Source organism: Nansenia antarctica (assembly GCF_963989245.1).
Source record: "Nansenia antarctica genome assembly, chromosome: 1".
Lineage (NCBI taxonomy): Eukaryota > Metazoa > Chordata > Actinopteri > Argentiniformes > Microstomatidae > Nansenia > Nansenia antarctica.
The window spans coordinates 49,655,195-49,672,157 of NC_137674.1; the positions used below are offsets into that span (position 1 = coordinate 49,655,195).

At 47.3% G+C, this 16,963-nt stretch overlaps 1 protein-coding gene across 1 annotated transcript; it reads right to left on the reverse strand.

Moving 5' to 3' along the window:
* Positions 1-451: 451 nt before the first annotated feature.
* Positions 452-5,896, reverse strand: LOC308172639 (Krueppel-like factor 11). Its single transcript, XM_080547564.1, is given in 5 exon segments — positions 452-1,671; positions 2,308-3,170; positions 3,172-3,362; positions 4,443-4,703; positions 5,759-5,896. Coding segments are annotated over 5 exon segments (1,674 nt in total). The 5' UTR covers positions 5,801-5,896; the 3' UTR covers positions 452-1,354.
* Between the last annotated feature and the right edge of the window lie 11,067 nt (positions 5,897-16,963).

Below are 16,963 nucleotides of genomic sequence, written 5' to 3' on the forward strand. Positions count from 1 at the left end.
AGTGACACATGTAACACTAAGCCGACAACTCTTACAAGTACAGAGGCAAGAACATCCCAGTCTACTCCCCGCAGCCACATAGCATAGTTTGGATTAGGTTGGATGAATGAGGACAAAAAGTACCTCGCACGTCTCTCTAAGCCCGCAGGATGTAGCCCAGCGCAGTGGTCAGCACATTTAACAGGAAGTGTTTCAGCTGACAGTTAGAGGGAGGGAGGGGAGGGGTGGAGGGAGGGAGGGTCAGACAAAGTGACGCACACAGGATGTGGCATAACACCACTCCAACTCCTTTCCTATGTGAGACGACTGTAAAGGAGTGCTGACTAAACGAGGATCTCAAAGCCAAATGATTGGTCATGGGTTTTCTCGTAGAAGATGATGACCATCTTGTTCTTGTTCTGTTCAGATAGGTCATAGGTCCGGGATTTTCTTTTGAATAAACAGGCGAGTTGCTACGGTTTTCTCTTTATTACAAATGTGTACTATATTAAATAATACAAAAAACAACAAAAGAGTTAAAGAGTAAGTCATAATCACAGTCTTGATTACTATCCATGTAGATTGCTTTACACAACAACATTTTCCCAAATTCAACAACAAATGCTATTCGGAATATAACACACAATATATTCACATAGATATACACATGTACAAATATACAGACAAATCGACGGGTGAAATGTGTAAGACAAACTTCATACAAAGGCTTTGGCGAAAAAAGTGTGCATACATTTTGAAAAATAGATGAAAAGTAAACAAAAAAATTCCTTTTGCAAAAAAAAACGTACAAATGAGCAGTCAAGAGGAAAAGAGTCCAGTGCATGTTTTAGTTTTGTTTTCCATGAGTAAATAGCAGCCTAGTGTGCTTGGCTGCCCCCTATCCCTGTGGTAGTTCTGGGGTAAAAAGTCATTGGGCGCAATTCCAGGCCGACAGCATTGCAGTGGGTTGACAGATCTCACAATGCCTGGATAGATGGTTTAACATATCAGTTATAACTGCATCATATTATATTGATCCGATACCTGACAGCACAGTCGATGACGGGGCATGCAATCATTTGCTGTCGCGCAGCGCCTTGCTATTGGGCCTAGAGTGCGCCCATGGGTTGGTAAATGGACTGACTTATATAGCGCCTTATTCCAAAGCACTTTACAATGCCCTCTCATTCACCTGTTCACACACCAATGGTGGCAAGCTCACTGGGAGCAATTTGGGGTTCAGTGTCCTACCCAAGGACACCTCGACACGTGGCCAGCCGGGGGTTCAAACAACCGCCGACCTTGCGACCGTTAGACGCCGGCTCTAACCTTCTGTGCCACAGCCTGCCCGGGGGTAGTTGGAGGGTTCTAAGTTCTAGTTGGAGGCAGGAACCAGCATGTTGAGGGCGAGGGCGGGGCTGTGTGACGGAGGGCCCTTGGCGGTGGTGGTTGCGGCGGCGGCGGCCATCTTGTTGAGGCTGCGGAACTCCGCCTGCCAGGAGGGGATCTTTTTGGTGGTCATGTGACGGCGTGCGTGTTTGGTCAGGTGGTCGCTGCGCATGAAGCGGCGGTCGCACACGGGGCAGACGAACTTCTTCTCTCCCGTGTGCGTGCGGCGGTGGCGGGAGAGCTCGTCGGAGCGGGCAAACTTTTTGTCGCAGCCGTCCCAGCTACAGCTGAAGGGCTTCTCACCTGAGGGAGGGAGGGAGGAGAGGGAGGGAGGAAGGGAGGAGGAGAGAGAAAGAGTGTGAGTATGTCAGTGAGTCATCACTATTGTAGGCGCTAGGCAGGACGTGGCACGCTCCGTCTTGAGTCACAACAATGATCTCATTGTCTTGGTGTTGAACACTGACACATCATCAAGACTCTACCACTCTGACTGGATGGTCTTTCTCTCACGTTCCGGAAACAATCTCTTCTCTCACCACCACATTCACTGTTGAAAAGCCCTGTGTGTTGTCTCTTACCTGTGTATGTGTGTAGGTGAGCCTTGTCTCTTACCTGTGTGTGTGTGTGTGTGTGTGTGTGTGTGTGTGTGTGTGTGTGTGTGTGTGTGTGTGTGTGTGTGTGTGTGCTTGTGCATAGGTGAGCCTTTTTTACATTTTTACCATTTAACAGACGCTTTTATCCAAAGCGACAATTAGAGATTACAGAGACAGTCTCCCTGGAGTAACTTAGGGCTAAGTGCCTTACTTCAAGGACACACTAGTGGTGGTGTTCCCCAGGTGGGGATTTGAACTCATGACCTTCTGATCACCCGTCCAACTCACTATCCCCTAGACCACCACTACCCCCCCGTATGGTCTTACCCCTGGATGTGTGTCTTACCTGTGTGCGTGCGTAGGTGAGCCTTGAGGTGGGAGCTCTTGAAGTACGTCTTCCTACAGCCGGGGAAGTTACACACGTAGTTCCTCCGCCGGGAGAAGTCCATCTTGGCCGCGCTGCAGGGCCCGGCGGGCACGTAGACCGGGGCGGGGGCCAGGGGCAGCAGCTTGGTGTTGCCCAGGGTCATGACCGTCTGGGGGCCGTGGTGGTGGTGGTGGGCCGAGGAGATGGAGGACTGGGGGAGGACCAGCATCACCGTGCCCTGAGGCATGGCCGAGCCCATCAGGAAGGAGGGGGCGGGCTGGAGGGTGGCGGAAGCGTGGGAGGAGCAGCGCTGGGGCAGGATGGACGCAGTGGTGGAGGCGGCACCGGCGGTCCTCACCAACCCCCCGCCGCCGGTGGGGCAGGAGGTCGGGACGGCGCCCGGGAGGAACGCCGAGATCATCCCCGACTGGCCGCTCACGGGGAACATCTGGCAGATGATGGGAGAGCTGGAGAGGTGGAGCGGGGAGAGGGGAGTGGGCAGGCTGGTTTGGGGGAGGGTGTTCGTGGTGGGGGGGGTGGCGGGGGTGTGTCTGTCCGTTCCGAGTAGAAGTCCCCTGTGACTGGCCTGTGACTCTGTCTTGCATGGGGGGGAAGGAGAGGGGGCGAAGGGGGCCGACGGAGGGTGAGGGGAGCTCCTCTGTTCAGTCTTTACGCTACGCTGCTGCTGGCAGGCCACCGCCGCCACGGCCTCCACGACTCTCTGCTTCTCCGAGGAAGAAGCGAGGGGGAAGCGCGACGGAATGTGCTGGCAGGGGGAGCTGTCTGCCGTGTGGCGGATGACACTGGTCGCCATGGCTCTGCAGGGCTGGGGAGGGGGGGGGGGCCGGGGCCTCCGCGATGGAGGCCATACCGGGTCGCTGGAGCCCACAGCTGCTGCCGCGTGCGGCCGGGCCGGAGCTGGAGACCGGCCTGCTCAGAGGGGAGCTACTACTGGTCTGGGTGGTTGTGCTGCTGCTGCTGCTGGTGGGGGTGGAGGTCTCAGCAAAGCTGGGGCTGTGAGGGGGAGTCATGCACTGGAAGGAAGAGGGAGAGCAGAGAGAGGCAGTGACTTATGAGTACAGAACCTTTTACAGTGAGTCCAGTGAGTACAGAGAGATGTTATCTCAATGAGACTACCCTGGATAAACAAAGGATAGATTACAGGGGAAAAGTAGAGCACTTTATAAGGACTAGCTCTGTGCGTTGCTGTTACTGACAGCGAAAACTGAATTCCTGATAGAGTGCCTCTCCTTCTGAGGTTTAATGCATAGATAAGGTAACGCTCTCAGCACTAGCGCTAATGACCGTTTAAAGCTATGCAGACCATAAACAGTGATTTTTTTTTTTTTACAACCAGCAGCTGAGAGAAGATGAGCTTATGGGTGAAGTTCAAACCTGCTATGGAAGCTTATCTACTACCTGTGCCACCTGCGCCGCGAGTTCATAAACCATCACAAAGTTTTGAGCAAACACATCATCAGCCGGAGATAGAGGCTATCTCTAAAAGACAAGGCCCAAGGCCGGGCGGTTTACACAGTCAAGTCCCCAGGCCCGAGTATCTGTTTACCAATCAAACACCAGCCACAGATGCTTATCTTCTCTCTTGTGTGTTGACAGTGCCCCCAGTGTTTTGCATACTATCACTAAGGAGATGAACCTGTGGACCCCCTCCCCCCCCCCCCCCCCTCCCCCTCTGCCTTGTTCTATTGTCCTCCCCACCTAAAAATAAGAGTCACTAGTGGTTTTATGGTTTTAACTGAAGGTACAGTCATAGCATAAAACAATCATGGCATAAATGTTGGCTTTTACACCTCAAGTGTTTTCCCTCTAAAATGTATCAGAAAAGTAGGCCACTATTCTATTCCTACTAGTCTAGCCCCAATGAATCCTGTTACAAATGTTGGACTTAGTTTAGCACGGTAGGGTTACTTATTCACCTTACTTATTATCATTGTGTTTCTGTATCCGAATGCTGCAGTGTCAACGTTGAGGAACCAAAGCCGAAGGATTTGATACTTGTGTACGTGTACAGTGAGAGGTCATAAAAGCCCATTCTGACTCTGGAGAAACTCCTCCAGCAGCACAGTGTCCCTGGGGTGATTTCTCTCTCTTACCAGGGAGGACAGGGAGACAAAGTCCTTGGGGGTTTCCGGGGGTTCAAGTGGGAGGAGGGAGTCGCAGGAGTCAGAGGCCGGGGTGAGGGGTCGGGCCTTGCAGGGACTGGGGCGGTATGAACCCTGACCCCAGGAGCTCATGCACACCAGGGCCTCGGCAGCCTCCAGGTCCGTGTATTCCAGACCGCTGCCACAGGACGACTGCTCACTGTCGTGCCTCCTCCTCTTCAGATAGGAACCACACTGGTCCATCCGATATGCCTGGGAGACACCACAGAAGGAGAGGAAGAAAAAACAACAACATTAGAACCTGGTGTCATGTCGTAGTACTTGGTAGAACACAGGAGGGTACTGATGAGTTAACCCATTACCACTTCACAAACAAACAAACAAACAGGCACGGAGAGGTGTGTTACTGTGGCTTGACAATTCACCCCTTGACATCCAGTCAAGACCTGAGCGTTAAGATTCAGGACAATTGACAACAATCGCATACACAGCAGAGCATTCAGAGCGGACCGGCGTGGAAGACTGAAGAGTCTCTATATTCTCACCAGTCATTTGCTCAGTGCTCAAGTGTCCGTTACTTGAGCTAACCACAGTGTGAGTGATAAAAGCCTGGGGGACAGGCGTTTTGAGACTACACCCCATCTAGAAGTGCCCTAGGATACGAGCCAGGGCACCTCCCATTGCCAAATATAGACAGAATAGTGACGTCCTCCATGACTAGCCATGTGAATCCCCCATGCTCAGGGTATGTTACCCAGTGATTACACCAGGAAGTGACTGGCCTCTGCTTTGTCATAGTAATAGCTGAGCCTCTTTGGGTAATTGCGTAGTATTTAGATACGAGATACTAGGGCGACTCCTTCAATTCTATAATACTATAATACAGTATTACCGTTTTCAATTAAGATTTTTTTACACACTTTCTCCCACAGTAGGAGAAACAAAACAGTATAATGTGTAAAATACAGGTCAAATAGGCCAAATTATTGTGACAATACTGTCAGCCGGCCACTGCAGCTACATCAAAACAATTGACTTGTGGAAGTATGGAGAATTATTTCATAATTTACCAGGTTTATTGACACCTAGGCTACCGGTAAAGCAAATACACTGTAATACTGACTAAGGCTAAGACTTTCAGATTGAATTATCAAATGAAATTCACATTATCAAATATTATCAAATCAATTTTAAAAGTGGTAACATGAATATGTAGTGACAATAACAATAAACTCTATAAATTCTATATAACCGGCGTTATTTACTTGAAAATAAATTAGCCAACAGAAAATTCAATTAATTCTTACCCCATATGAGTCTTCCATTTCTGTAAATTTTCGCGAAGGCATTGGGGGAAATATTCTCTCTCACTTGAGTGTCAAGCCAATCTGAAACAAAGAAGCGGTGCCACTCCGCCCGCTGTGTGCAGACTGCCTGCGTTTCTCTGGGTCTGCTCTCAGCTGTGTGAAACATGAGGGAGGAAAAAAGGAAAACAACATTTACAACACACTGGCGGGTGGCAACATGCCACCAATGAAAAACAAATGTGTGTGAGACCTCAGCCAATCGCAGAGGAGACGACGCGTGATCAGTGCATGGTAACTGGTTGATTGGAGGAGATAGGGTGCGTGGCTGCTGGTGGGCGTGCAGAGGGAGTCAGCGGTGTCAGGGTAAACCCGATGAACTGCAAGGCTGAAAACTAGGCGAAAGGTCGGCCTAGTGCCGAGTGAGGGGAAGAGTTTCACTGGGTTTTGCGTAGGCTGCTACTTTTAACAGGAAATCTCAAGCTTTCTTCAGCATTGATCAGCTCGTTGTCAGTTAGATCAGGTTAGGCATTGAAATCGTTTTATTATGTTGTTATTTTGTTTGATGTATGATTGCAAATTGTGTGTATGCAGGGCTCCCTTGTTGATTATAGTCCTTTATCTCAATGGGACTCCGTGCCAAAATAAAGATCAAAAAAAAAAAAAAACAGTATGAGGTTAGGCTTGTTAAATGCAGTTGGATGCTTAAGCATTAATGATTAAACGATTTCCCCAGTAAAATGAAAAAAAAAAATGTTTACCTGTCAGTTAGAGTAAGAGCCAATGGTTACATTGGTAATGACAGCGGTATCTTATAAACAATGTTACAACTGTTGCGTTGTAAATGATGTATTGCCAGTTGAAGCAGCAACAAACATGGAGCCTAGGGGACATTTTCTGAGCATAATAAAAAGTGAAGAAACATCAATGATCCTACATTTCCCCCCAAATGTTATGTTGTAAGTTGGGTTACATTTTAAATCGGAAGTGCTTTTAAACGTGGGCCTGGCGTGGGGTAGATTAAAGCCCAAGTTTTTCCAAAGTCAATTTAGGGATATATGGACAAAAACAAGCTCCACCCTGAAATTCCTTGAAAGACGCTTGTTTACAAACCCAGAGACCAAGAAACCACCGGGTTCAAGATCAGATGGGGGAGGGTTTGACCAGGTGTTAAACCATTCTGTCACCTTCAAAATGGCATGAAGCCCTACAGCAGCTCTAAACTCAAAATATCATCTTGTCCCAACTAGTGTATGCCTCAAATAGACAAGCAAAGGTCTTCACTTTTGTTTTTTAATTTGGAAATACTAGCTCAATTAATCTATCGCTTATTAAATTGTATCAGATGTCAGTTTGTTGTTGCAGTGGATATGTATGTCTCAACATGTCTGGTTTCTTTCCTCAAATGCATGTCATAGCATTCTAATTAGTTCTGACCTACATTTGATGTGTTATGCAATCGCTCAGAAGGTAGGATTTCATGTCAAACTGCCACAACTTCAGAATCAGATCCTCACAGAGAGAAGCCTCTAAAATGCAGTTGCAATGTAAACTTCCTGCAATAGCAGGAGTCAAATCCTAACAACACGACCTAGCCTCCTAACTCTCCCTGGTTCAATAAACAAACTATTAATCCCACCCACTCCTGTCTGTCTGTCTGTCTGTCTGTTTGTCTCTGTCTGTCTCTGTCTGTCTGTCTGTCTGTCTGTCTGTCTGTCTGTCTGTCTGTGCCTGCCTGTCTGTCTGTCTGTCTGTCTGCCTGTGTGTCTGTCTGTCTGCCTGCCTGTCTGTATGTCTGTCTGCCTGTCTGTCTGCCTGCCTGTCTGTCTATCTGCCTGTCTGTCTGCCAGCCTGTCTGTCTGCCTGTCTGTCTGTCTGTCTGTGTGTCTGCCTGCCTGCCTGCCTGTCTGTCTGTCTGTCTGTCTGTCTATGTGTCTGTCTGCCTGTCTGTCTGTCTGCCTGTCTGTCTGTGTGTCTGTCTGTGTGTGTGTCTGTCTGCCTGCCTGCCTGTCTGTCTGTCTGTCTGTCTGCCTTTCTGTCTGTCTGCAGTGGGCCGTTTGTCCGCCACCCACAGCCATCCTGCAGCCGTTGGAAACGAGGCAGGTGTGCCCGGCGACGGCATGGTAGGCAGGCAGGAGAGGAGGAGGCCATGCCCTGCTGTGACTCACGTAAGCATGACCTCTGGGAGGAGGCAGGGCTGAAGTTGTGCAATGCAGAGCTGCCAGCAGCGAGCGAGCCATATGAGCGGGAATAGAGAGAGAGAGAGAGAGAGAGAGAGAGAGAGAGAGAGAGAGAGAGAGAGAGAGAGAGAGAGAGAGAGAGAGAGAGAGAGAGCGGAGGAGGAGAATAAACGAGAAGGGGCGGCTGCAGCTTGCAACCTGTTTGTGATATAAGTGGGGCAGACCGCGTGAACTCAGCCAGGGGAACTAGAGGAAAGGTTGCTCTAGTCATATCTAGACCAACCCACACACCTCCCCAGCCCCTAACCCCTGCCAACTCCTTCTCCCAGCTCAGGAACTCCAGCAGGAGGGGATGCAGGAAGGGGGGAGGCACCCTGGGCAGGGTTAAATATACTACCCTGGGCTATATTTCACTGACAGCCAGACCAAGCCCCACTGCTCTGACATAAGGTCATGAAAGTAGTGTGGAGTAGACTACGTGTCATTCCCGCAGCAGTATACCTTCTTGAAGCATGTGGTATGTAGAAACACACACTGACATCTGAGATATTAACCACGATAAACAGGTTCGGCAACAGTTATCAAGAGTGCCACAACAACAGTTTTATCAGCTGGTGTCGTACAACTGCCAGGAATTCTGTTTTGATAATAATGATAATAACTCAATGTGGTAAACCAACAAAGTCTTTAGTGGATGTCAGTAGGTGTGACACTACACATAATAACACAGAAGATCAACTTTGACCCACAAGGCAAAATGCCATGAGTCCATCCATGAGTCCATTTGATGCAAATAATTCCAAACAAAATGGGTTATTAACAAAGCCCTTTCTGCTTTGAAGAAATTACAAAACTACTACATGTTCATTATTATTCCAGAAAAATTATCTTTCATAGTAACTGAATGTAAGATGCGTTCTCATGTGTCCTGGTCAAAGCGTATTACTTATTTACAAGTAGTTCACAGGTTATAAACATCTGACATAACCAATCCATAAAGTTCATTCAAAAAACTCTCGTAGAGTCGTGGACTCCAGGTCCTAGCATTTCAACACAAGGCCTTCTGGGAATGCACAGACAGTCAGCACCGGCTCACATCTTTATGTCTGTCTTCACCTGAAGACAGTCTTCATACTGATCTCCGTTCTGTCATTTTAGCAGGGGAGGCTAGAGAGTGGATGGAGAAAACAGAGGACGGACACATTGTAACGCATGAATTGGAATAAGGAATTGTATCAAACAATGCAATTCCAATGAGCCCTCCCTCCAGTGTCTCCCTCCACCACCCTCCTCTGGATTGTGGCCATGGCAGTCAACCCCCCCCCACACACACACATTTTAAACGCTTTATTTATGTCCACACACACACACACACACACACACAGACACACAGGGGGCCTGCCATGTGGGTGAAAGGACACAGCATATGAGAGAGTCCCTCGCTTTTAATGCATACTTCCCTTCTCCCTTACTTGAGGTAATCTGCTCTACGACTTCGAGAAACGAGATTCCATACACAGCTTTCATAGATCCAGAGTCATGTCAGGTCAGTTGTTTACGCCAAGGAAGGGAGGAAAGAAGAATGCACCAATGAGGTATTCCAACATGACACCAGGTTCCACCCCCTAATGGAAAACTAGCTATGAGAGACTACTGAAAATACTGACTGTGGAGGGCTAAACAAAAATCTGGGTGAAAGGACACGCATGGGAAACCAAGAGCCCCAGCTGCCCCAGCAGCACGTGTTCCCGCTCACACCTGATATGTCACCGTGCTGCAGCGTCCACACAACAGCTAGCCAACACCTGTGCCCCACTGCCACTACCTGCCAAGCCAAGCCATGTCTAGCATAGCTAGGTGTGATATTAGTCGTTCTACCTCATACCTGTGCCTTTAACAAGCTGCTAGCTAGCCTATGCTCTATTGGGACCCCAGTCATTCCAGTCAATGCATTGTCTATTCCGGAAAAAAAGGTTGTTGTCATGGTCGTTTTTCCAACGTATGTACCTAATGACGGGTTCGTCGACGGAAGATGCATGGAATGGAATGAGGAACGGTATCAATCATGCGTGGTGCCATACACCATTCCAGCCTCCAGTTTCTACCTCCACCAGCCTCCACTGATGTAGCCTATAGGACCGAGGTTCTCCTCCATAAAACTACAGCCATATTCGATCTGAAGCTTATTTTTTCCCATTCCCTTTATTCCCTGTCGGAGGGCTGATCCATGTATTACTCAGAAATGGTCATCTGTCATTTTGTTTAACCGTCTTTAAATCAGCCATTGTGCCTGCGGTTTGAGTTATGTATATCACCCAATTTCATGCCTCCGCCCACAAACACAACGACGGATACAGGCCGGGGGTAGCGACTCCCAACACCATCCAGGATTGGTCCTTATCTGTTACTATGACACATAGACACGGGAGCTGCTAAATTGCCGGCTGTTGTCTTGGTAACGGCAGAACGTGGGGCAGGTTTTGAAGGCTTGGCGGTCCCCTAATGGAGCTCCATTGAGACAGTCTTGGCATGTACGCGGTTGGTTGGTGGGTCTAGACCAGGGGAGGCTGGTGGAGAGAGAAATCGGAAATGCCGGCTCATTGCAATGCATGGAACGGAATGAGGAAGGCTATCAAACACACGCATTCCAATGAGCCCGTACACCAATCTCTTCCTCCACCAGCCTCCCCTGGCCGAGACGATTACCAGTGAAATGGGAGGGAATAATGACTGTGTGTTTTGGACGACGTGTTGGAATCTGTCAGGGTTTGGTTTATGTTGTCCTGCTGCAAGACAAGGGTCGGTGGCAATGAAAGAAACAATAAACAACTTGCACCTGTCTGTCTATCGCTAACCGCTCCTCAGGGTTGGTTTCAGCCAACCTCCGACTCGAAGAGCCAGCATACAAGACTCTTGCTTGCTGCTGTGCCCAATTGACATGGAGGTAGGAGTATGTGGCCATTTCAAATGGTTCTCAGTGAAGTATTCATCTTGATAAAGCAATCATGTCCAGAGTGTCACACACTGCCTCACGCTGCCTTCTCTCTATGTTTGTATATGAGTATGACCAGGGACACGTTCCTTATAAGGGTCTAGCTGCCATACATAGATAGTCATCTACAGGTAAGGTTTTTGTTGGTGTCATCATGGTTAACACAATTATGGTATTAGAAGAAGCATTAAGTGTATAACTGTACATTTAGAAAAGATGAAAATCTGTTTTGATGGACTCACAAGCGAAGAAGAATGTGAATCAGTCAGATAGACTAAGTAGGGCGAGGTCGTGGCTGAGAGAAGCCATAAGGCCTCAGCTGACTCATAGAAGGACTTATAAAAGGAGGTGGTGAAAGGCAAAGAATTCTTCTGTCTTTAAGTATGGGTACACTCAGACTGCAGAGGCCTTGTTAATATCATGTATAGACACTGTCTCCCTGAACACTGTGCTCCCTGTGGTTTGTTTTCCAAAGTTGTTGATCATGACTTGAGGAGAATGTCCTACTTTGGAGCGGAAACAAAGGTTTACAGCAAGAACCAACCATGAAGACAAGTCATAGCATGACTAGCCCTCACAATAGGTCCACACATTAGAAGGGAAAGGCATAATTACACAGATCAGATATCAGGTGTTTACTAATTGAGAGTAACTCGATTTATATTTCTGTGATGAAGAGACACACACAAATAGACTTATTATGCTTGTTGACCTGCATTTGAGGTCGTTAGTCTATCTCCTCCGGGGTCAGAAAGACCAAACAAAGAGTTAAACTGTTATCTTGATGATTTTGCCCACTGCATATAGGATGCGTCCAGTGTAACACACAAAACAACCCTCAAGTCTTATAGATATGTTTTTATTCCCAAAAAAATATGTTATTTTAACAGAGAGACACATTGAGACCAGAGCCTCTTTTTTCAAGGCAGCCATGCAATACAAATGACACATACAAACAAGAAACACAAGATACAATTTCATACAAAACACAAACACTCCTCTGTCCCCTAAGAGCGCCCAGACGTACTAGAGTCTAGTACGTCTAGTACGTACTAGAGTCTAGTACGTCTGGGCGCTCTTAGGGGACAGAGTAGTAGTAGTAACTAGACACTCTCGTTCCACTATTGTTTGGACCACAATGTGTCTGTCGTTTTTTGGACCATACTGGCTGAAAGCAGATTTTCCAAGGTTGGTGGAAACATGCAGGACCTTGAGAACTAACCACTCCTGTGATTGTGTTGTGTGTAATAACTAGTAGTTCTATATTTTAGGAAGGTATGTGATGTAGATTGGACGTTTTCGTGAAAGGGCTTTATGAACAAACAAAAGGCCATGCTGTTTTCACCTCGTAGAGAGGGAGCCTTTCTGATAGAGATGTCAATGATGTGTGTTCAATTTGTCTCGTAATGAAGCAGAGGGCTCTATGGTATACTGGGTCAAGAGGTTTTAATGAGGATGTAGCGGCATGCACATGTACTATATTTTCATAATCCAATTTACATTCCAGTCAGCCTCTCAAACTAAACCTGAATGTCAAGAGTTTTGAGGCAGACATGCAGTTGCCATGGAAACTACAGGTCACAATGAACTTGTGTGTGGTCACAGGTGACAGAGTCTGGAGGGGGGAGAAGCAAGAGATTCTAGGATTCTAAGATTCTAAGAAAATGGCATTCGAGTTGCCATGCAACCATCTCACACCCCTTTCCTTACCCCCCACCCCCATTCCTTAAGCCTACTAACCTAGTCTCTGGCCCGGGCTCCCAGCGGAGGGTGTCTCTCTATAAGGGGAGAGAGAGACCCCTGGCCTCTGCCAAGGAGGGCTGCAATGTGCCGTGGCCTCTCAGGTTCCTTCAACTATCCAAAGCCTCAGCCAGAATACTGGGAGGGAGGGAGAAAGAAATGGAAGGAGAAAGAGAGAGAGAGAGGGAAAGAGACAGAGACACAGGCCGGGTTGCACCAACAAGGTATCACTTTTAAACTGGATTAATTCAAGGTGTATCTACTAATCCTGCTGCACCAAACATTAAACCTATCTTAAATGTAGTTCAAATGTAATCCTGGTATAAATCTAAACCTCTGGTGGTAATCCAAGTTTCATTTCCACTTAAACCTAGATTAAATTCAAGTCTGTTACACCAGTAAAAGAAAAAAGTTTTAAGCCTAAACCAGGATTCATTTAATCCATGTTGGTGCAACCCAGCCACAGAGAGAAAGAGAGAGAGAGAGAGACAGACAGACAGAGAGAAAGAGAGACAGAAAGAGAGAGAGAGGCAAAGACAGAGATAGAGAGAAAGAGAGAGACAGAAAGCGAGAGATGGAGAGAGAGAGAGAGAGAGAAAGAGAGAAAGGGAAAAGGACCAGATGCCGTATTGCTCAAGGGTAGCCCTGCAGGCTCGTCTGGGTGGTTAAACTATAACTAACTCTGACTCTGCTGCTCTTATCTCCCTACCAAGAACACAGAGGGTCAGTCTTGGTTTTATACCTCCACATCCGTCGCCTTCCCACAGCGCCCAGGTTGATGCCACACTATCACCCAGCCATCATTCATTGACAGCCATGGCGTTCTCTGAGATGCCTAAGAGGGGGCGGCTGTGGTGCAGGAGGTAGAGCCGGCGTCTAATGATCGCAAGGTTGGCAGATCGGCGGTTTGAGCCCCGGCTGGCCACATGTCGAAGTGTCCTGTCAAATTGCTCCCAGTGAGCAGCCGGCCGGCGCCTTGCACGGTAGCTTGCCGCCATTGGTGTGTGAATGTGTGTGTGAATGGGTGAATGAGAGGCCGTTGTAAAGCGCTTTGGATAAAGGCGCTATATAAGTGTAGTCCATTTACCATCTAAGAACTAACGATGAGCCGATACAGCAGCGGAGGCTGGGGGAGGTAGAAGACGGGCTCGTTATTCTGCATGAAATGGGATGAGGAACGATATCAAAAAACGTCCATTCCGTGCTTTCCAATGAGCCTGTCCTCTCCAATGTCTACCTCCACCAGCCTCCCCCCCTGCAATACTGTGGGTCTACATAAACCTGCAATGCAGCCTACTGGTGGCCTCTCACTTTGAGAGATGGGAAAAACACTTTGAGAGAGTGAAAGCCATTATTTATGTCTTAGCATAAACATAACATCATATCTCATCGGGGACATGACGAAAGACCGACTGGCATCCTACACAAACCAACTTGAACAACCGCCGGACCAAAAACAGTCGAGATGTACCCTAGTTAGCCACTGTCGTACCATATCTTTTTGTGTGGGGGGGAAGGAGGCTGAGGCTTGTGAGGACATGTGAGGACATCTGAGGACATCGGTACAGTATGTTTTCTGAGCTATGCTGTGTGGCCATAGTTGTGTGGTTGGGTTTTCATGCCTGTTTCCTGTCAGCGGGATTTTTGGGGTTCATGCCCAGACATCTGGCCCAGTGGAAGACTGGGGAGACAGCCATGGCTGTGTTAGCTCGGTCTCTATGGGTCTGGTACTGTGTTAGCTCTGTCTCTATGGGTCTGGTACTGAGAGACAGCCATGGCTGTGTTAGCTCGGTCTCTATGGGTCTGGTACTGTGTTAGCTCTGTCTCTATGGGTCTGGTACTGAGAGACAGCCATGGCTGTGTTAGCTCGGTCTCTATGGGTCTGGTACTGTGTTAGCTCTGTCTCTATGGGTCTGGTACTGTGTTAGCTCTGTCTCTATGGGTCTGGTACTGAGAGACAGCCATGGCTGTGTTAGCTCTGTCTCTATGGGTCTGGTACTGTGTTAGCTCTGTCTCTATGGGTCTGGTACTGTGTTAGCTCTGTCTCTATGGGTCTGGTACTGAGTTAGCTCTGTCTCTATGGGTCTGGTACTGAGAGACAGCCATGGCTGTGTTAGCTCTGTCTCTATGGGTCTGGTACTGTGTTAGCTCTGTCTCTATGGGTCTGGCACTGTGTTAGCTCTGTCTCTATGGGTCTGGTACTGTGTTCGCTCTGTCTCTATGGGTCTGGTACTGTGTTAGCTCTGTCTCTATGGGTCTGGTACTGTGTTAGCTCTGTCTCTATGGGTCTGGTACTGAGAGACAGCCATGGCTGTGTTAGCTCTGTCTCTATGGGTCTGGTACTGTGTTAGCTCTGTCTCTATGGGTGTGGTACTGTGTTAGCTCTGTCTCTATGGGTCTGGTACTGAGAGACAGCCATGGCTGTGTTAGCTCTGTCTCTATGGGTCTGGTACTGAGAGACAGCCATGGCTGTGTTAGCTCTGTCTCTATGGGTCTGGTACTGTGTTAGCTCTGTCTCTATGGGTCTGGTACTGAGAGACAGCCATGGCTGTGTTAGCTCTGTCTCTATGGGTCTGGTACTGAGAGACAGCCATGGCTGTGTTAGCTCTGTCTCTATGGGTCTGGTACTGTGTTAGCTCTGTCTCTATGGGTCTGGTACTGTGTTAGCTCTGTCTCTATGGGTCTGGTACTGAGAGACAGCCATGGCTGTGTTAGCTCTGTCTCTATGGGTCTGGTACTGAGAGACAGCCATGGCTGTGTTAGCTCTGTCTCTATGGGTCTGGTACTGAGAGGAATCTTAATGAACCCAAGGCCCAGATATACAAGATGGTAGCCTTTATTGGACACTGGTTATGGTTTACAGGAAATACAATTAGACAAAACACAAGGAAACAAGAGTGATTTCAAAATTAAAAAATCTTCCCTTGGTGTGTAAATACTATGTTTGAACAATTCCATATAAAACTGAAGATTTTTTTTTTTTTGTAAGAATAAACAAATTCTGTCTGACACTGTATACTGTAAAAAATAACCCACTCCCATTCTCTTAATAAATATATACACATTAAGTACTCTGATACAAAAAGTAAGCTGCGATAAGGAAATTATTTGCAACATTTCCAAAATGGACAAAACAGTGAAATAATCATTATGTATTATCATTTGATATGTACTGTATAAAAATGACACGAGCATAGAAAATAAAATCTGTCAATCTAAATCTGTTTGAGCTTATATTGCACATCCAGTTCAGACCAAGTGGACTAATAGACATTCACTGGTCCATGTCATTATGATTCTGTAACCTATTCTGTAACCTACTATATTTTTGGTAATACTTACATACAAAGGCCATACTCTAAATTGGTGTTTGGAAGAATGAATGTTCTACTTTTCAAAGATTCACATGAAATCCACATGCACACACTCGCACTCAGACACACACAGCAACAAACGCGGGCTACACCTTCCTAACTGTGGAGAGAGTTGACATACTAAATACTGCCAAGATATTTAGCATCAATACAGGGAACCAACAACGCCACTCATTGTCTTCTATTTACAATACAACCAGTGTTTGAGGTCCTCACTTTGTGTGCTACTCTATAATATACCCTCCATAAAAGATTAAAATCTTCAGTGCTATAGCTTTAGAAGGGGGCAAACACTATGCATTCTGGGGCAAACACTATGCATTCTGGGGCATTAGGATAGCATATAGATCTCTCGAGACCTACGTGTATCTCTCACAAAACCATGTACAGTACACTAAGAAAAGTGTTTTGTTGACATAGCATGAGGTATAGCCAAACACCAGAAGCTCCACACATACTCGGACAAATACAGATCGGATTTTTCAAATGGCCATTGCATATCAAAAACAGAGCGGCTGTATTAGAAGCAAAACAGCTTAATGCTTTTGATTTCCTATATATAAAAGTAGCGTAACAACAATGAAACCGAATGTCTTTACACAAACAAAGCAAAGTTGCCTAATAGGAGCAGTGGCTTTGCAAGTGACGTTCCAGAATGGGTACGAAGAGCGTCATGGAGAGAGACTACTATATATTATAGTGTAGCTACTAGTACAGTCTACTAGTATAGTAAAGCTAACATGTCAGAGACAGAAGTCTGTCCATGCTCAGATCTCTGTCCGAGGCATAGGTGTGTGTAAACCGCTAGTCTTCCCCTCTTCTTTTACTCGTGCCTGTCCGCCATGTTTACTCTTTGCGTCTGTCCACCATGTTTGTGGACTGGGAGTTGGCGGTTGTCAATGGTTTCCCCCCTTTGAGCCAG